Source organism: Gopherus flavomarginatus, chromosome 1 (genome assembly GCF_025201925.1).
Source record: "Gopherus flavomarginatus isolate rGopFla2 chromosome 1, rGopFla2.mat.asm, whole genome shotgun sequence".
NCBI lineage: Eukaryota > Metazoa > Chordata > Testudines > Testudinidae > Gopherus > Gopherus flavomarginatus.
In genome coordinates this window covers 248,893,309-248,914,513 of record NC_066617.1, presented here as the reverse complement: position 1 = coordinate 248,914,513, position 21,205 = coordinate 248,893,309, and the positions used below count along the sequence as shown (strand labels likewise).

Here is a 21,205-nt window from a genome sequence, read left to right as displayed (position 1 = left end):
AATGTAGAAGTCTGTTAGTTATATACTTAGGAGTATATGTAAAGGTGTATGTGTTGTATTAATCTGTTTATTTTCAAGTTCTACAAGGAAATCGCCGCCAGTGAGCTTCCCCACTGTCTGCAATTTGGGGGGCGTGTCATAAACAGATAGCTAAGGGTTAATGTCTCTTTCACCTGGAGCACCTGACCAGAGGACCAATCAGGAAACCGGATTTTTTCAACTTTGGGTGGGGGGAATTGTGTGTCTCAGGTCTTTGTTTTCTGGCTGCCCTGATTTCTCTGAGCTTTGGAGAAGTAGTTCTGTTTTCTAATCTTCTGTTTCTAAGTGTAAGGACAAAGAGATCAGATAGTAAGTTATATGGTTTCTTTTCTTTGGTATTTGCATGAATATAAGTGCTGGAGTGCTTTGATTTGTATTCTTTTTGAATAAGGCTGTTTATTCAATATTCTTTTAAGCAATTGACCCTGTGTTGTATCATCTAATACAGAGAGAACATTTGTATGTATTTTTCTTTCTTTTTATATAAAGCTTTCTTTTAAGACCTGTTGGAGTTTTTCTTTACTTCAGGGAAATTGAGTCTGTACTCACCAGGGAATTGGTGGGAGGAAGAAGTCAAGGGGAGATCTGTGTGTTGGATTGCTAGCCTGACTTTGCATTCCCTCTGGGGGAATAGGAAAGTACTTTTTGCTTCCAGGACTGGAAACAGAGAGGGGGAGTCACTCTGTGTAGTTTCACAGAGCTTATGTCTGTGTATCTCTCCAGGAGCATCTGGAGGGGGGAAGGGAAAAAGGATTATTTCCCTTTGTTGTGAGACTCAAGGGATTTGGGTCTTGGGGTCCCCAGGGAAGGTTTTTCAGAGGGACCAGAGTGCCCCAAAACACTCTAATTTTTTGGGTGGTGGCAGCAAGTACCAGGTCCAAGCTGGTAACTAAGCTTGGAGGTTTTCATGCTAACCCCCATATTTTGGACGCTAAGGTCCAAATCTGGGACTAAGGTTATAACAAGTGTGCCAGCTGATCTTAACTAGGTTGAAAGTTGATCATTCAAATAGCCAGGACTCAAACCGTACAGCTTTATAGATCAAAATCAATAACCAGACTTAAATACAAAGCTCATGCAGCTGATGAAGAGCTGGTTAATATGTTCCCTGTAGCTAACACTAGCAACTAGATGGGTAGTTGCATGCTCCCCAGCTGATTCTTCAGAGTCTCAAGGGCTCTACTGAAGTGCAAAGTGTGATTATATTATACATGTTTTAAGCATTTCAAGCACGAGGTGGGAGGCAGACAATGGATTCTGGATTTTCAGTTTCTGAGTGAGCTACAGTGTACTAAAGAGGCAACCATGGATCAGAAGACCTCTCACAACAGATATGTGTCTTGCAGAGTGGGACTTTGTCAGCTGCTTACTTAACTCCTTATCTAACACCAGCAAGTATTAAGGTTAGGGCTATCAAGTGATTAAAAAATGAATCATGATTAATCATGCGATTAGTCACACTGTTAAACAATAATAGAATACCATTTATTTAAATATTTGTGGATGTTTTCTACATTTTCAAATATATTGATTTCAGTTACAACACAGAATACAACACAATGTACAGTACTCACTTTATATTTATTTTGATTACAAATATTTGCACTGTAAAAAACAAAAGAAATAGTATTTTTCAATTCACCTAATACAAGTACTATACTGCAATCTCTTTATCATGAAAGTTGAACATAAAATGTAAAATTATGTACAACCTCTGCACCCCCTCATTCAAAAATAAAACAATGGAAAACTTTAGAACCTATGAAACGACTCAGTCCTACTTCTTGTTCAGCCAATCACTCAGACAAACAAGTTTGTTTATATTTGCAGGAGATAATGTTGCCTGCTTCTTGTTTACAATGTCACCTGAGAGTGAGAACAGGCATTCACGTAGCACCATTGTAGCCAGTGTCACAAATTATTTACATGCCAGATGTGCTAAAGATTCATATGTCGCTTGATGCTTCAGCTACCACTCCAGAGGACATACATCCATGCTGATGACGGGTTCTGCTCGATAATGATCCAGAGCAGTGCGGACTGACGCATGTTCATTTTCATCATTTCAGTCAGATGCTACCAGCAGAAGTTTGATTTTCTTTTTTGGTCGTTCGGGTTCTATAGTTTCCACATCAGAGTGTTGCTCTTTTAAGACATCTGAAAGCATGTTCCACACCTCATCCCTCTCAGATTTTGGAAGGCACTTCAGATTCTGAAATGTTGGGTTGAGTTCTGTAACTATCTTTAGAAATCTCACATTGGTACCTTCTTTGCATTTTGTCAAATCTGCGATGAAGGTTTTCTTAAAATGAACATGTGCTGGGTCATCATCCGAGACTGCTATTACACAAAATATATGGCAGAATGTGGGTAAAACAGAGCAGGGGATCTACAATTCTCCCCCAAGGAGTTCAGTCACAAATGTAATTAACAGTATTTTTTTAACGAGCGTCATCAGTATGGATGCATGTCCTCTGGAACAGTGGTCAAAGCATGAAGGAGCATAGGAATATTTAGCATATCTGGCCTGTAAATACTTTGCAATGCTGGCAACAAAAGTGCCATGCGAATGCCTGTTCTCACTTTCAGGTGACATTGTAAATAAGAAGCAGGCAGCATTATCTCCTGTAACTGTAAACAAACTTGTTCTTAGTGAATGGGCTAAATAAAAAGTAGAACTGAGTGGATTTGTAGGCTCAAAAGTTTTACATTGTTTTGGTCTGGATTGCAGCTATGTAACAAAAAAAAATCTATATTTGTAAATTGCACTTTCACAATAAAGAGATTGCACTACAGTACTGGTGTGAGGTTAATTGAAAAATACTATTTCTTGTGTTTATCATTTTACAGTGCAAATATTAATAATATAATAATAAAATAATAATATAAAGTGAGCACTGTACACTTTGTATCCTGTGTTGTAATTAAAATAAATATATTTGAAAATGTAGAAAAACATCCAAAAATATTTAATAAATTTCAATTGGTATTCAATTGTTTAACAGTGTGATTAAAACTGCTATTAATTGCAATTAATTTTTAATAGTGATTGCTTTTTTGTGTTAATTATATGAATTAACTGTGATTTATTGACAGCCCTAATTAAGATATAGCTGTGCTGGCACCAAAACACAGGAAGTTGGGGTTAGAGAGTTTTCATAGAAATCATAGAAACATAGGGCTGGAAGGAACCTCGAAAGGTTATCTATCTAGTCCAGCCCTCTGCACTGAGGCAGGACCAAGTATACCTAAACCAACAGGTGTTTGTCTTGTTCTTAAAAACCTCCAATGATGGGGTTTCCACAACCTCCCTTAGAAGCCCATTCCAAAGCTTAACTATTGTGATAGTTAGAACTTTTTCCCTAATAGCTCTTTTGCTGCAGATTAAGTCAATTACTTCTTGTTCTACCTTCAGTGGACATGAAGAACAACTGATCACCGTCCTCTTTATAACAGCCCGCAACATACCTGAAGACTGTTATCAGGTGTCCCCTCGGTCTTCTTTTCTCGAGACTAAGCATGCCCATTTTGCTTAACCTTTTCTCATCCATAGGTCAGGTTTTCTAAACCTTTTATCATTTTTGTTGATCTCCTCTGGACTCATTCCAGTTTGTCCACATATTTCTTAAAGTATCCAGAACTGGACTCAGTATGCCAGCTGAGGCCTCACCAGTTCTAAGTAGAGCAGCACAGTTACCTCCCATGTCTTACATATGACACTCCTATCAATAGACGACAGACTATTAGCCTTTTTCACAACTGCGTCACATTGTTGACTCATATGTCATTTGAGATCCACTATAACGGACAGATCCTTTCCTGCAGTACTACTGCCTAGCCAGTTATCCCCCATTTTGTAGTTGTGCATTTGATTTTTTTTCTAAGTGTAGGATTTTGCACTTATCTTTAGTGAATTTCATCTTGTTGATTTCAGACTAATTCTCCAGTTTTTCAAGGTTGTTTTTTATTCTAATCCTGTTCTTCAGAGTGCTAGCAATCCCATCCATAGCTTTTATAAGCAAACTGTCCACTCCATTATCCAAGTCATTAAAGAAAATACTGAATAGTACTGGACCCAGGACAGACCCCTGCAGGACCCCACTAGATATATCCCCCCAGTTTGACAGCAAACTATTGATAACTACTTTTTGAGTTTGGTCTTTCATCAAGTTTTGCAGCCACTTTATAGTAATTTCATCCAGATCACATTTCCCTTGTTTGCTTATAAGAAAGTCATGTGGGATTGTGTAAAAAGGTTTACTAAAATCAAGATATATCATGTCTACAGCTTCTCCCCTATCCACTAAATCAGTCAAAGAAGGAAATTAGGTTGGTTTTAATGAAAAACAAAGTGAAGCAGGTTAGGAAATAAGGTTTTTCTGGTAGTGTCTCTTACCTCCTGCCTGGCTTATGTTCCTACTAATAAATCAGCACAGTTATATTAGTTTCAATGTTAATTTTTTTCAGTGTGCTCTTAGAGTCTAATACAATTGAAATTAAAATCTCTCTGAGATTTGTGCCTGACTGCAGCAAGATCTGATTTGTGAAATCAGAGGTTTGTAAGTCACTAGTAAAGGCAGAACACAGGGTTTTATTTCTAGTTGTCTTCAGGAAAACATGGCCAAAATATTTTAATCTGTGTTCACTTTGATTTTCGTATTATTGCTGATTTACTTCTGGGACTCCTTATATTAAAACTTCCAGGTACATTAAGGGCATGTCTATACCCCAACTTACACAGGTTTGCCCTTGTTTAATTAAATTGTTTTAGTTCAGTGGCTCTCAACCTTTCCAGACTACTGTACTCCTTTCAGGAGTCTGATTTGTCTTGTGTATCCCCAAGTTTAACTTCACTTAAAAACGATTTACAAAATCAGACATAAAAATACAAAAGTGTCACAGCACACTATTACTGAAATAGTGGCGGCAAGAAAAGGCCTCTGAGATCCAGGATTTCTTAGACCAGGATGACATGAGAAGCTTCTTTCAAGCAACAAAAGCTGTATATGGGCCAAGCTTCAAAGGCCCAATCCACTTCGCTCTCAGGATGGCTCCAGCCTCCTCAAGGATAATGCAGCCATTAAACAATGTTGGAAGGAGCACTTTGAGAGCCTACTAAACCAAAAATCCAAGGTCTCTGAAGACACCATTGAGTTTATCCACAACACTCAGCACTGGAACAACTTGCTGATCCCTCATATTCTGAGGACGTCCAGTATGCCATCACTCAGACAAAAAATCATAAGGCACCAGGCCCAGATGGCATCCCAGCTGAGGTTTTTAAAGCTGGTAGAACAAAGCTCCAGCACAAAGTTTGCCAACGCCGCGACAAAATCTGGACCTGCGAAGAAATTCCACCTGACTAAGACTGCCAACATTGTTACAATATTCAAGAAAGGGGACAAATCTTTGTGCAGGAACTAGAGAGGTATTGCCTTCCTCTCCACAGGGAAGATTCTTGCCTGGATCCTACTAAACCGCCTCCTCCCTCTTGTCGAAGAACTCCCCGAATCACAGTGTAGCTTCAGGCCATCCCAAGGCACAACCAGCATGATCTTCAACATGACAGATTCAGAAGAAGTACAGAGATCAACACCAGGAACTGTACATGGCATTCATTGACCTAACCAAGGCTTTGAATTTATCAGTCGTGATGCCCTATGGAGAGTGCTGAGTAGGTTTGGCTGTCCACAGAAATTCATTTCCATCATCAGACTACTCCATGATGGGATGACTGCCACCATTTTGTGCAACTGCTCAGAGACCGAACAATTCACCATTCTCATCACTGTCAAGCAGGACTGTGTCATTGCTCCAACACTCTTCTCCATTTACCTTGCCGTTATCATGATTCTCATGCATGACCGCCTTCCTGACGGAATTGGGATTGAGTATCATATGGATGGCCAACTCCTCAATCTTTGACGTCTCCAAACAAAATCTAAGATCATAAGAATTGGCATCACTAACCTTCAGTATGCAGATGACTGTGCCATTCTTGCACACAAAGAGGCCGACCTGCAAAGCACCCTAAAACTTTTTGCAGATACCTATCACACTTCCTTAACTTCAGGAAAATCCAGGTACTCTACCAGCCCTCACCTGCACAGACTACCCTTTGTACTCCAGAAATCACCATCAGTGGAGAACCCCTGGAAAATGTGGACCATTTTCTGTATCTTGGCAGCCACCTTTCCGAAACAGCTAGAATTGACACAGAAATTGAATACAGTATCTGTTGTGCCAGTCTTTTGGAAGACTACTCAAACGAGTCTTCAATGATAGAGATCTGCAAAAAGGTTGTCAAGGCTGAATCCCCACTCTGTCACTCTGAGTGCAGAAGTGGAGGCCTGGAAGGATTTTAAAAATTAATACTTGCTACTCCAGGCTTGTATTACACTCCCAAGGTTACAACTTCTCTCTGACCTTGGCTTGGTAAACACTGCCACCACCTAAAGCCAAAAAACCCCCAACCTTTTAACCCAGGAAGAAGCAGTTGGTAATTCTTCCCTGTGGAGTACCCTCAAGCCCTTTCGCCCCCCACCTGGGGAAGAGCTGAGCAAGGAAACAAAGGAAATTTGCTCTGGCTACCAGCTAATAAAACAGCATGCACAAATCTCTTAGAACACCAATAATCCAATCCTGTTCTTAAAAAAGGTAAATTTTATTAAAAACAAAAAGGAAAAATACATGTGGGTTTTGCTAGATTTTAAAAGAGGAATTCCAAAAATTAAGCACCCAAAATAGCTTTCTTGGGGGTTCAGCTTAAAGGTTACAAGCAAACAAAAGCATCTGGGGTTAGCAGAGGAGATCCACAAGCCTTGAAAAATAAACAGAAATAAACACTGTTTATCTGTGCCTGGCACTCGCCTCCCGAAGCAGGTACTCTTCTCTCAGTTAAGTCAGGGAAGAAGAGTTCGTGGATGGCAGCAGAAGTGTTTCAAAGACATACTGAAAGTACATCTTAAAAAGAGAAGCATCAACCCAACAAACTGGGAGGATTTGCCGTGGAACAGAACACAGTGGCTCCACACCATGCATTAAGCCACAGCTCACTTTGAGAACAGATGTGCTCATGAGACAGAGAAGTGACAAAGGAGGAAAGAAAGGGCACAACTGTCCAGCCAACAACTATATCTCCTCCAAGATTACACCTGTCACTTCAGTGGAAAAATGTGCAGGGCAAGAATTGGGCTGCTCAGCTACTTAAAAACTCACCAATGAACCCCCTTGGCAGACATCATCCTTGCATCGAGGGATAGCCGAGGAAGAAGGAAGAACTGAAAAATTGCTTACTTTCTAATTTTTATCATATAATTATAAAATAAATCAATTGGAATATAAATATTGTGCTCACATTTCAGTGTATAGTAGGTAGATCAGTATGAACAAGTCATTGCCCATATGAAATTTTAGTTTGTACTGACTTTGCTAGTGCTTTTCATGTAGCCTGATGTAAAACTAGGCAAATATCTAGATAAGTTGATATACCCCCTGGAAGACCTTTGCGTACTCCCAGAATATGGGTACCTCTGGTTGAGAACCACTGTTTTAGTTAAACTGGTGCAAACCCTAGTGTGGACACTTAAATAGGTTTAGAAATGTCTTATATTCAGTGCCGTACAAGATTCCTGGCAGTGAAAAACATGTCACAGACCATGAAATCTGGTCTCCCCCATGAAATCTGGTTACTGGAGAGAGGGTTGCAGTATTGCCATCCTTATTTTTTGCACTTCTGCTGGATGTGGCACTGCCTTCAGAGCTGGGTACCGACCAGCAGCCACTGCTCTCCAGCCGCCCGGCAGTGAAGCCAGTGCAGAAGTAAGGGTGGTAATACTGCAACCCCCCCACAATAGCCTTGCAACCCCCTTTTGGGTCAGGAACTCCAGTTTGAGAAACACTGACTTAAGGGCTTTACGTGTTTTTTTTTAAATACATATTCATGATTTGTGACAACATCGTGAAATTTAAGATTTAAATATCTGAATCTGTGAAATTCAAGATTTTTAAAATGCTATGACTGTGAAATTTACCAAATGGACCATGAATTTGGTAGGGCCCTACTTATATTGATTTAGCTTACATTAATTCCTTCCAGTTTAACTTCACCATTACAAGTTTGTGTATAGACAAGGCTCACAGCCCACTGACCTCTCTCTACTCTTGGTTTGACTGTAGTTAGGAAACAACTCTCTCTGTGCTCTTTCATTCAGTTAAATTTCCACATCTCCCTTTCATTCTACAATCAGATGTCTTTCTCAGGTAGAACCAATATATGCAAAACCATTTTTTGCCCTTTTCTCCCACCATGGGAAAGGTCTTAACACACTTGTTGACTTGTGTGTTTATACTATTTCATCTGCTTGCCAGCAGCTAGAGTGTATTTGTACAACTGGGCTCTGGTAGACTAATTTCTTTGTGGGTTAGTTGGTCATCATTGCTGTTGGCTATTGTCATAGTTACCAAGATGGTATAGATTTAGCCAAAGGCAAATATTCAAATATGTCACAGGCTGGGGTCTATCAGACACCCAGCTGTTGGATGGTTGTTCTTGTGTGTATACATCCTTGTAAATTTTAGGTTATTTCCTTCTTAGAAGGGAGAAAGAAAAAGGGCACAGAAAAACAATATGAAGTTCAACAGAACACACTTATAACCCTTCAGCAGTCACTAAACCCTTCTCCCCACACCACTTTATTTGAAAAATTGCCCCTTTGAAAAATATTCTTTGTCCCACATATGACTTGTCCCCATATTTTCCAGGGCTCTCCCTACTTTTACCCCAGTCCTAATGATTTTTTCTGCCTCTCTGCCTCTTTTTTTTTTGCTGCCATGCTCCTCTCCCTACCCTTGTTCTCTCACCAATACTATCTTCCTTCCTGCACCCTTGGTTGATGTTTTCCTTCTCCCCCTCATGATTTCCTGGTTTTCTGTTCCCTGCCCCTATCCCAGTTCCTTCCTCAACTTCCCCACGTTTCCTCTGCCCCACATGAAGCTTCCCTTATTTGTTCTGTCTTCCTAATTGCTACCTCCTCTTTCTCCTTCCTATGGCTGCCTGCTCTCCATTCTGTCCTATATCTCTTCTTCACCTATGGATGCTTCTCCTTCTCCCCCAAGAGTAACCTCTGGCTCTTTCACCACCTTCTTTCCACCCATGGTTGCCTATCCCACAAAGATTGACCTGTGTCCAGTGCAGGCTCTTTTCCTAGCAACAGTTCAGTTGCCTTTTTCCTGCTTTCCCCAGCTACCCTTTTCCTCTCTCTCCCGGCAGCCACTTCTACCTCCTGGCTGCTGAAAGGATGTATAGTCACAGAGAAGGGATTCTCTGTGGAATGAGATCAGAATTAGGCCCTATGGATGTGCATCCAATATTAATGGCCCAATCCCTAACCCAGACTTTCCAAACAGATGTTTATTCTGAGATCACATGCCCATCACTGAGGAGATGTACATTCTGAGGGTATGTCTGCAATAGAGCTGGAAGATGTAATTTCTGCTTCGAGTTGACATACCCACACTAGCTCTGATCAAAGTTAGCAAGCTAAAAATGGAAGTGTAGCTGCACTGGCACAAGTGATAGGACAAGCTAGCCACCCCAAATAGGTACCTAAGGTCTCTGATGGGATGATAATCAGGGTAGCTAGCACCTCACACTGTTTGCGCTGCCATGGCTACATTTCTATTTTTAGTATGCTAGCTTGATCAGAGCTAGCGAGGGTTTGTTTACCTGAGCTGGAAATTATACCTTCCACCTCCAGTGTAGACATACCCTTAGTCTAACTTCTGAGGAACAAAAGGCTGTGATGGTGGTACAAGATGAACAATATGCCCTTTGGTTCTGGAATAAGAAATCTTCTGCCTGGAATAATTTGCCCTTCTACTCTCAGTATACACAGGTCTGACTTTCTTGGACATCTGTAGGATCTGTTTCTCTAGAAGACATTCTTGTCTCACTCTGCATTTCTGAATTTTAGTTATTTCTATAAGAACTCCTATTCCACTCTCTCCTTAAAAAATTATTTGCTAGTCTCATAAGAAAAAAATAATGTGAACAGTAATTGCAATAACATTATAGTACTAATGGTACCTAAGATTGCTGTGTATATATCAAATACTCTAATCAATAACAAGAGGTCTGAGTCAGATTTATACAGCCTTTCTAACATCAAGCAGAATATATGTTATCTTTTTATATCAGGAAGAGAATAAGAAGAAAACAATCAGCATGGGGAGAATCCCAATAGTTTCTGGAACAATTTGGTAAAAGAGTTCTTTTCAGACTGTGTGATGAAGAGTGGCTATTTAAGTTGTAAGTGTGACCGCTGGTGCGAGTCTTTTTCTCCACTGAAAATACACCAAAGTTAATTAACTAATTTCTTCTGTTGGGGTGTTGCTGACTCTTGCAATGTTATTGCAAGTCACATGATATCTGGTGTTTTCCATAAAGCCCCAGGTTCCAGAGTCATGTGATAATGTGAGAATCTCAGCTTTCATTAAAAAAGTAATAAGTTTCTAGTTCTCATGGTTGCAGAGAAGAGTTTGAAAATGTGAATCCTAAGGAGTGAAAAACCAGGAGGTAATGAAAAAGAACCCAGAATTTATTGGACAAGATGCAATTCTGGCCCACGGAAATCAATTTTAAAACTCTCATTGTCTTCAATAAAAACAGGGTTTCTCCACTATTTTTAAAATCTCATGATCTTAAAGCCAATCTCATGATTTTTTGGGGTGAGGGGGCTGACTCATAAATTTTGAGCTCATGTAATTGGCAACACTGAACCCCATTCTGTTGTAGTAACTTCTGTATGATCTTTGAACCATGTATTTATCAATAAAAAGTGCACTTTTATGTCTGCTTTCATCAATAGCAGAACTTCCACTGACTTCAGTGGGTGCAAGACTGCGACAGAAAATTAGTAAACTAGGCTTGTCATGAGTTCACTTTGTACCTGGCTGCAGTAGCCTTTGTGATGGAGAGAAGATTATTGCTCCCCTCACCCCCTTATATGTGAGTGGAAGAACTAAATGAGTGGCAAATGCATTGCAGGCTGAATAAAAGCCTTCTTTTTTAAAATTGATTTTGCAGGACCCATTCACTGTGTGAGGACACTTGTTCAGAATTGCAGAGAGTCATTTCCATGGAGACGAGAGGCCTGTCTGAATCCCGCAGGAGCTCGTTCACAGGCACTGGAGCAATGGCTAGGTAACTGGCTAAGTAGCTTAATTCTGAATATTAAAGGATAGCATGTCTGCAAAAGGTTGTTGAATGTGGGAGGACAGGGGTGGTCATCACAGATTTACTAGAAAATGAGTTCAGTCCATCTGAAAACACAAAAAGCCTATAATGAACATAAATATCATGTGACTTGAAATAAGATGCTTTGACCTTAATTTTGTATCGTATAACTCAATTTTTAGTGTGCTGGAGTTGGTGAGTGGGCTCAGGCAGAAAAGCACATTGTAGTTCAAATAGGAAAAAGGTTTAATCAGTGCTGAAAATAAATTGATTATGGAGGAAAAATTAGTAGTAAAGTCAGACAGTAAGGGAAGGGATAAATACGTTTCTTTTCAGACTGTTAACTGGATATAATCTTATGTAATAAGAGTGTAATAACTATTCCCTCCCAGTTTTGATGGTGGATGGCTCTGACAAGAAAGCAGATAGTAGATGTTGAGAATACAGGGATTGCTGAGTATTTTTAGGATTAAATGATGTCTTTGATGCACTTGGAGCCTCAGTCAACAAAGGTTGGAGGTGCTGACTTTGGCCCAGTTTTAGGAAAACACATCTCTCTAGGACAGCACTTAAACACATGCTTATCTTCAGGAATGTGCTTAAGACCCATTTAGTTCACTGGAAATTAAGCACGTGTCTGAAGTGGAGCCTGGATTTAAGTGCATTCCTAAATAGGGGCCTCTGTGCCTGACTTAAAGAATTTCAACTGAATTTAGAGCTCTGTTTGTCTTCTGATATAGTCATTAATTATGTGAGGGACACTTTCAAGTTAAATGTCACATATTAAAGCAAACGATTATTAAAACTGAAGTCATTTTACAAATGTAGTTTATTATTCTCCATTTCTCTCATCTTGGACAATGGAAAATAAACTACTCAGTTCCCTTTTTGCTTCTAGTTACTTTTACTTTCCGGTTCTCATGCAGTAACACAGTGCTGTAATGTGTGGGATGCAAATTCTGTTGGTGAATGGCTTTCAGTGGAATCAAAATATATTTTAGGAACTTCTTGACTGATCTTAGGTTTGTGAAAGTGGTGCCTAAAAGAGGTGACTGTGCCCCTTTAAAATATTCTGCTTTCTAGTGTAGTTAAGATGAACCAAATGAATCATTTTCATTATATTTGCAAACCACAAACTGTGGTCTACCAGACAGGCACAAAGATACTGGTCCTTAATTTCATATGTGAAGGTTTTTGTCAATGAGGTGAAGGCTATATCATTTATTCTGTGGCCTTGGTGAGGTTTTTGTTTTGTAGTCTTAGAATTACATTCTATCCTTTAATTAATGTAGGCTTTAGACTATATGTATGATACTGACTCGATGTGGAAACTAATAAAGAAACAGGAATGTGAAAAACTCCTCTGATTTCTGTGTTCCTTCCTTTTTTATCTTTTGCAACTCAAGGATAAGATTTTCCGAGGAAAGTCTGTCAGAAACTATTGTCTTAGGCCCTTGAGAATATGCAATCAAGTGGCATATGTACTGTACAGTAGCATTTAAATTGCTAAAGCACTAGTGTTTTCACTACTGTGTCATCCACCTTGTAGATTCTGGACAGATGTAATACTTGCGTATCTGGAGAAGTCTAAAGAATTTTCCTTGAATATTGCTGGGCCTATCAAAGAAGTTCTGCTCTGTTCAGCATTTCACCATGTTGTTTGCTCAGGGCAGGTCTAGGAAGCATGGAAGTACACAGCACTGTCTCGACTGGGCTGCCATTAGAGGAAAATAGTCTCCTCGGTGGAATATTATATTGATAACCTGTTATTACTGCTGGGGATTTCAGTCTCAAATATTGTCATTTGGACACATTTTAGAAGCATAATACTCACTTTACCCCTTTTACAAAGAACGACTATTGTCCTTTAAGAACATATAACTTGGGATGGGACGAACATAAAGAGAAACCATGCAGCAGTGACAAAACTTATACGGGTGTCAAGAGTGTGTGTTTATGTTATTCTAGTGCTCCATTAGGATTTTAGGATGAGGAAATGCTAGTTTACATGCAACAGGCGATTGGTGGCTTTCATAACAGGGGCTAGTTCTTTTATCATAATTAGTTATTCATAATGCACACAGTATGCTAGACATTTTAGAGAACATACAGATAGATATATTGTCTGCTCTGAAGTGTTTACAGTCTAATAATTGACATGACACAACAGGCAAAAGCTACAAACAGTAAGAAGTGAAATAGGAAGGTAGTTAGATGATGTCACTCTGTCTGGAGTGGTGCACTACCATTGGTGCCTACCTCAGGGCAGACTGGGAAAAACAGGGCAGACACCCCAAACTGGTGGTATGTTCTGTAAATAGATTTTACGAAGTCAGTAACAAATGTGAGCTCAGGGATCACTGTAACAGTCTTAACACAGAATCACAGACAGTCCTTTTAGATTCTCCAGCCTATCGCCATTCAGACAAACTGGACTTAGTGATAAATGGTCACTTACACTAAAAATCAAACCACATTCAGGTTGCTTCCAGTCTCAAGAGACCAGTCACTCATCTCAGATCAATGGGTTCCCTAGATATTGCACCTAAGACAAGGCCTGTAGCCAATCCTGTAATAAACTATGTAAAGTGTTATTAGCTAGGGAAAAAAGAGAGTTATTTACAGGTTAAAGCAAGCAAACCTATCCCTGTACACACAAATGAGTTACCATCTAAATCCTAAAAGTGACAGAGCTGTAGAGAGATCTGTCAATTCAAAATATCTTTTAGGGTGGACCAAGGAAATAAACCATGTTTTCTCTAAGCTGTGTGGCCACACGGCCATGCAGCTGCCTATTAAGCCCCATGCAGGGGTTCAGGGCTGTGGTGGGGAGAGGCGCCTCTCCCTCACCATGGACTTGCAGCAGCAGGGAGACGCACCCCTCCCCAGCACAGATCTGCCCCCGACTTGCTGCAGCCGGAGGAGAGGAGCCCCTCCCTTGGCCCGGCCCGGCACAGGCCTGCCAGAGCTGTAGGGGAGAGGAACCCCCGGCCCGGCACAGGCCTGCTGAAGCTGCCAAGGCTGAGGAGAGGCACCTTTTCCCTGGCCCCAAGCTGCTGCAGTGAGAGAGGACTGAGGGAGTCCTCTCTCCTCACTGCAGCTCTGAGGCAGCCTGTACCCCAAACCCCTCATCCCCGGCCCCACCCCAGAGCCTTCACCCCTAGCCACAGCCCCCACCCCCTGCACCCAAGCCTCTGCCCCAGCCCTGAGCTCCCTCCCACACTTTGAAACCCTCACCCCCACACCACATCAATGTTATGTGCAGCAATATGAAGGTGATGTGTCACACATCACCTCCATATTGATGCACATAACAGAATTCATACCGCACGTGGACGTAAAAAATTAGAAGGAATACTGGAAGTAACCCTTGGGGATCTCTGGCTTCAGTTTGGTTTACCTGGCCCTGAGAGAAATTAAACAGTAAAGAGATGAAAAATCCTCACATCAACTATTTTTATTTCCCTCTTCCAGAATTCAGAGTGATGGGAGGAGGTCTTCTGCATGTGCTTCCCCATGGGTGGATGAGGCAATTAACAAAGCTTTTGTCTTGTAATGGACTACTTAAATTTTGATGGTCCTCCTGAGTCCTGGAGGGGTGGGGAGAGAGAAGGGAGGATTCCTGTGCCTGCATTCACAAGTTCAGAGCAAACATTTTCAAAGTTATAAAGTAAAATGTACATAGTTTCTGATAGCACAGAATACAGACATTGCAAGTGAGATTCATACACACAGCAACTTACATGCATTTCATAGAGTTTAAACACAAAACATTCTTATCCTATTTTGAGCAAATCCAGCACACAGGTGAACTGTCTGATCTCCAGCTGTGAGTTTCTCAGTTCTTAGCTAATGCCTGCAGTCTTGGGAAGAGCTGGTACCTTGTTTGCCAGTGTCACAGATGAGATTTACAAAATAAGGTTGCAGAGTTACTGGTAAACTTCATCCACATTCTCAACCCACTAAAATATCCTTAAAGGGAAAGTGTCCCCTTAATCTGAATCTCCAGCCTCCATCACTTTCCAGCAATCTCTTCATAACCCATCCTCCTTCACCATCCAATCACCCTTTGTCCTTACTTCACATGGTAACCTTTGGGTATGTCATCACATGAGGATTCAACATCTCCCCCCTTCCCTTAGCACAGGATCTCTCACCTCTTTACATTACTTCTAATGTCAGAAGCTTCTAGAACTCTAGAGTATGATTTCCAGTCCCTCCCACCCTTAGCAAGCTGCCTGCTGGTCAAACAGCTAGTGATGTCTCTCTGGCTCCCGTCCCATGTGGTGCTGGTGGGGGACATTGAGGCCTGGTGAATAATGTATCTTCCTGGTTCCTTTACCATGTTAGAGGATGGGGAGCCCATGATGTGGAAGTTGTTGAAGGTGCCTAATATTATACAGCAAAATGTCATACTCCAGTGATGTGGCAGGGGTCCAGAGGCTGTGAAAACGCCATCTGGGATACTCTCCACCTAAGCCCCATTGATGCAGAAGTTCTAGTTGCTACAGGACATGGCTCTAGTCCTGAACGAAGCCTGAGCCATCTGGGATTCTTGTCTCTTCAGACAACATTGTGTGTCTCTTCCTTACAGGTTATCCCGTTTCATCTTATCACTGAGATCATGGGCGACACGACATTTGCATCATGAAGACCAAAGGCCAGATTCTTTCCTTGAGCGTATCCGAGGGCCAGAGCTCAAAGAGATATCCAGCAGGGAAAGTAACACTCACTCCAATTTGAGCAACTATGAGCAGCCAGGCAAAGTGAAAAAGTAAGTTGATCTGATTGTACTTTAGTGGGAGAAGAGTGGTCTTGGGGTAATCATGTTCTTTCTGTGAATGGGATGTGAGCAGGCTGTGTTTTATTTGAGGATAGGAAATGAGTAGGGTAGCTAATACTCTCCAGAAACTTTCCTGAAAGATAATTTAAGTCCTCCAATTTCCAAGAAAACTGGAGAAAGCAATAGTGAGTTTAGTCCAAGCTGAGGCTTCCCTAATTCTCCAGAAGTCAGCGTATCCTATTACATGCGTTTCAATAGAGTAGAGCTTAGCCAGCAATGGAATGGAAATAAGATAGAGCTGCTTAATAAATGTAATTTCCCTAGGGATCATCATGCTGGGTTTTTATACATAATTAGCTGAAAGTAACCATTGCTTTGGCTGATCTCCCTGGATAAGCAGTGGAGGAGGGCATGGTTCAGTTTGAAATTGCAGCTCTGGGGTCTTTGACCTCACAGATGGAGGCACAAGCCCTCAGTTGCAGGTAGCTTGCAGAAGCACTTAGGTAAATAATACATTTTCCCAGCAGCTGATATAACATAAGAAATTCTTACATAGGGGTGCAACATGCAGATGATGTTGATACTTCTGCTACAACTAATGCATTCCTGCTGCTTTTGTTGGCTGTCATTGTGCTTGCTAGCAAATGTGCAACCACGGCTTAGAAATGCTATTTCTCTATTTGTTCATTAGGTAAGAGTAACAAACCCAGTTCCTGAATGAAGAAAATAAATGCTTTGTCCCCCTAAACTATTTGTATGCCCCAGTTTCCTCACTTTTTCCCACTCTGCAGTAAGAAGCAGGTTGTAGTGTAAACACCTATACCACACAATCCTGCTCAAGCACTAAACAAACCAATTGTCTGAGTCTCACATGAATGATGATAATGAATGCTGTTTCCTTAAAATATTTTCTTCCTCAAAAGCATGTTGGCAAGGGTTTCAGAAGTGATGTTTTTAGCTTACATTGCTTATGACATAACAGTCCCTTACACCTGGACTTTATTTTGTACTGTTTGGGAGGAAAATACTTCCCAAAAGAGCACATTGACATGTGGTCAGCTTACTTGCTGTCACTCTGCTGCTCTATACTAGGGATGAAAGCAGTTCCCAGTGTAAAGACATTTAGAATCTGGACGTTAGCCTCTAGTGCTTGGAAACTCCACTACAAGTATTTGTGCAAAATGCAGTAACGCTTAATCGTATCCACCCAAATATCCTCCATCAAATCACTGATAGGCTTCTGGTCCAGAAATCAGAATTTTTTTTGGCTGAGTTGAGTCATTAGAAGATATTCACTGATCAGTGCCACAAGCAGTTTTAGTCTTGTCTAAAATCTTTTTTTAAATAAATGAACTAATGCCTTCAAGTGAGCCCTTCATGTGTTTCCAGGCTTTCTATTTTGCAAATGAACATAATACATGACTTAGTTTATGTCTACACTACAAAATTAAGGCGACCTAACTAACGTCAGCATACAGTCACTGCAATAATTACATTGGTTGTGTGCATCTACACTTTACTCCTTGTGTTGGTGGTGTGCGTACTCGCCAGGAGCACTTGCACTGATTGTACTGTTAATGTGGGGTATTGTGGGATGGCTTCTGAAAGCCAGTAGCAGTTGATGTAACCAATATAGCATCTACAATCACGGCTCTCAACCTTTCCAGACTACTGTACCCCTTTCACGAGTCTGATTTGTCTTGTGTACCCCCAAGTTTCACCTCACTTAAAAACTACTTGCTGACAAAGTCAGACATAAAAATGTCCGAGACCAATGCAGGTTCGAGTAAGTATTTGATTGAGAGAGGAAAATCAAAACGTGACAGATTGAAATTTCAAACCACGTGGCTGTTTATTAACGAGGATAAGTTACAACTTGGGCCAGGGAAGGGCAATTTATCAACTAGAAACACTATCAGAATAAAACCATACACAACTTGACACAGTCTATTTACATCCAACAACAAGAATCCAAATGATTTATGATCAACTACTCACTAAAAACCAGAGCAGATACACAAAACTAAGTAAACTGTTTGCGCATTAACTGAATATTGTAAAATACACCAACCAACCACAATAGCAATTAATACAACAATTTGGCTCTCATATACTGTATACGCAACTTTGCACCAAGTAAGGGAAGAGAAAAAAAAAAAAAGGAAGAGGCTAAGCAAACAGAGTATTTACAGAAATTAAAATGCACATACCACACTCCAAGCGCAACTGACCAGCAGTACAGACACCAAAAGCATTACGAATTGATGGGAAATAATCCAAAAAACAAAACGAAATGACACGACACGAGCCGGCAAAATCTGAAAGAGACCCTGGCTGAAAGGGTGATCAGGCCTTTCAGCTAATATGCGGATACTCCTGCCATTTTTGGCACGAGACATAGTTTTATTTGAAGACTCTTACTTGTGTCAGCGTCTGATTGGTCCGTAGCTCCTTCACCTTCCAGGTTCCGAGCTGGTGCCCTCTACGTAAACAGGATCTGCACCCGGCACACTACTTTTTTGCACACGGCACCCTACTCTTTTGCACATGGCACTAACTTGACCCACAATTGACCAGACAGAAGGTTCGAGAATGGGCACACGGCACTATAATGTTGCACAGTGCACCATAGGGTAGCACACGGCACTATGGTGTTGCACACGGCACCAATGTGACCCCTTGACTGACAATTGGCCATACAGATGCCATGTTTGAGCACAGATTTAGAATTGCGACAAAAAATATAAAAATGTCACAGCACACTGTTACTGAAAAATTGCTTATTTTCTCATTTTTACCATATAGTTATAAAATAAATCAATTGGAATATAAATATTGTACTTACATTTCAGTGTATAGTAGGTACAAGTCTTTGTCTGTATGAAATTTTAGTTTGTACCAACTTTACTAGTGCTTTCTATGTAGCCTGTTGCAAAATTAGGCAAATATCTAGATATCTCTAGGCAAAATTAGGCAAATATCTCCCCTTGGGAGACCTCTGTGTACCCCCAGGGTATGTGTACGCCTGTTTGAGAACCACTGGTCTACTCTGACACTGCATTGACCTAACTACATCAACACTGACTACACCTCTTGTGAGGGTGGAGTTATTAAGTTGGTGTAGTAGGGCAGTTACATTGGCAGGAGCGAAATTTTAGTGTAGACACTTATATTGGTCAGTGTAAGCTGCCTTGCATTGACTTAGCTCAGTAGTATAGACCAGGCCTTAGTGGTTTAAATTAACCCCATACAGCTGGCTAAAAAAAATGTTGTGGTTTGTTAAAACACAGTGATGTGTTTTTGATGTAACTTGTAACTTTTTGGCAGGCTCTTTCTTTGAAGTTCAGGCTCCCATAGTTTGTGGCACAGTCTGAGATGGGTAAGGACTTGGTTTGAATTTGCAGCTGGTAATTAATATTATAGTGAACATCACACAGATTTGCAGCAGATCGATACAGTTCCATCTTTACTGAAACTGCTTCTTAATAATTCAGGCTTGGAAACTGTGTATTTCTTTGCATGTGTAATATATTTTGTCTGATTAGTTATGCTTCTATCTTCTAGTCACTCAAGTCAAGAGCCAAGAGATTTTCTGATTTCTGCATTAGGAGCCCATTAGTGTTTCTGATTCAAAGCCATTAGAGTGGACAAAACTGGTCGTGTGCCAACAATGTTATTTCTTTAGATAACCAAATTCTGAGATATCCAGTCTCCCCATCTCAGATTTTGCTGCTGTTACCATGTGACAGCAGCTCCAAATTGTTGTGCCATTATGTAGAGTTAATTTTGCAGCAACAGTAGGCATTTCTGCTGTCTGTCCAGGATTCTTGGCACTGCTTCTATGAAGAAGACTTGAAAGGCTTGAGAAACGCTTATAAGAGCAGCCAAATGGGAACGCTGCTATAAATAGCGAGATTCATGCTGTCAAGCATTAATACACCTGAGAGCAGGCTAAAGTGCTTCAGACATCTGACATGATCACAAATGTGTATGTTCTGTACATGATCAAGGGTGCTCTGAATAGTTATGCAAAGGGACTTACAGCGGCGGTCAAAGTTGACCCTCTTAATCTTTTCAGAGTATGTATAGGACCAGCAGTTTGATCTATCATGTTGGTGAACATGTGCACAAAATGTCCAAGGCTTTCATGTTGTTCCTTTACTGTGTTCTATTTAACTTGCTACAGCCACTGGTCCCTGGCCAGATTTAATGTCAACAACAGCAACAACACCAATGAAGAGTAAGTACATCACTGCTTGCTTTATAGCACCTACCTGCCTGTGATGTACCAGCTCCTTATCCTCTTCCCTGTTGAAAACATGTTAGTGACAATTGTAGCTATAGACTCCTGCTTATCTTTTTCCAAGCACCTTCCTGATATATGGCTTTATTGTAGAGAAAGATTTAGTTTTGTAGGTCATGGAAATATCCCTTTGTTTCCAGGAGAATTCTTAGTGTCTTAACTTGAAGGGCAGCTTCTCTTCTTTTCCCCCACCCAGTCTGAGTGAACAGCTACTTAGCCCCCACCTCCTCAAATTCAGGCTGGCTGATTTTGCAGCTTTGCTAATGGGTTTGTTAACATTTAAACGTATGAATGAGAGAGCTCTATATTCTTTTTTAATGGTGTTCTCTTTTTTTATTGACACACAGGGCTTTGCTTCCAAATCAAATGTTCAAATACCTTCAGGTTGTCATCTGTGGTTAAAAGTTGATTTTGAGCAGGTTGTGCGGAAGTTCTGGATGCACTCTGTGTAAATCAGGATTGGATGTCTTTCTAAAAGATATGCTTTAGCTAAACCAAAAGTTGTTGGGTTGGTGCAGGAATTGCTTGATGAAATTGTATGGCCTGTGTCATACCGGTCTTACAGAAATGATCACAACATTTCCTTCTGGTCTTGTGATCTGTGGAAGTGATAGGGAATAATAACATTTTAGATTTCTGAGGCTATTTAATTCCTTCAAAGGAAGAGCTCTAGAAAATGTGTAATCTGAAATCACTCCACACTACTGTTGGTAATGGCTCTTGCCCTCTAGCTTTGGGAATGGCACAGCAGCCAGTAGCAGCTTTGTTCCTGCCATGATGCTAGTCTAGTTTTTCAATTCTCCCCTGGGTAAAAACAAAAATAAAAAATCCCCAGGACCAAAAG

At 40.7% G+C, this 21,205-nt stretch overlaps 1 protein-coding gene across 1 annotated transcript in view; it reads left to right on the top strand.

The window, feature by feature from the left end:
- CNGA3 (cyclic nucleotide gated channel subunit alpha 3) overlaps nt 1-21,205 on the top strand; it is a 48,207-nt gene that overhangs the window by 13,740 nt on the left and 13,262 nt on the right. Inside the window, exons 3-5 of the mRNA XM_050932093.1 lie at nt 11,126-11,242; nt 15,870-16,049; nt 20,245-20,298. Coding sequence (XP_050788050.1) covers nt 11,126-11,242; nt 15,870-16,049; nt 20,245-20,298 — 351 coding nt within the window. The remainder of the gene's footprint in view (nt 1-11,125; nt 11,243-15,869; nt 16,050-20,244; nt 20,299-21,205) is intronic.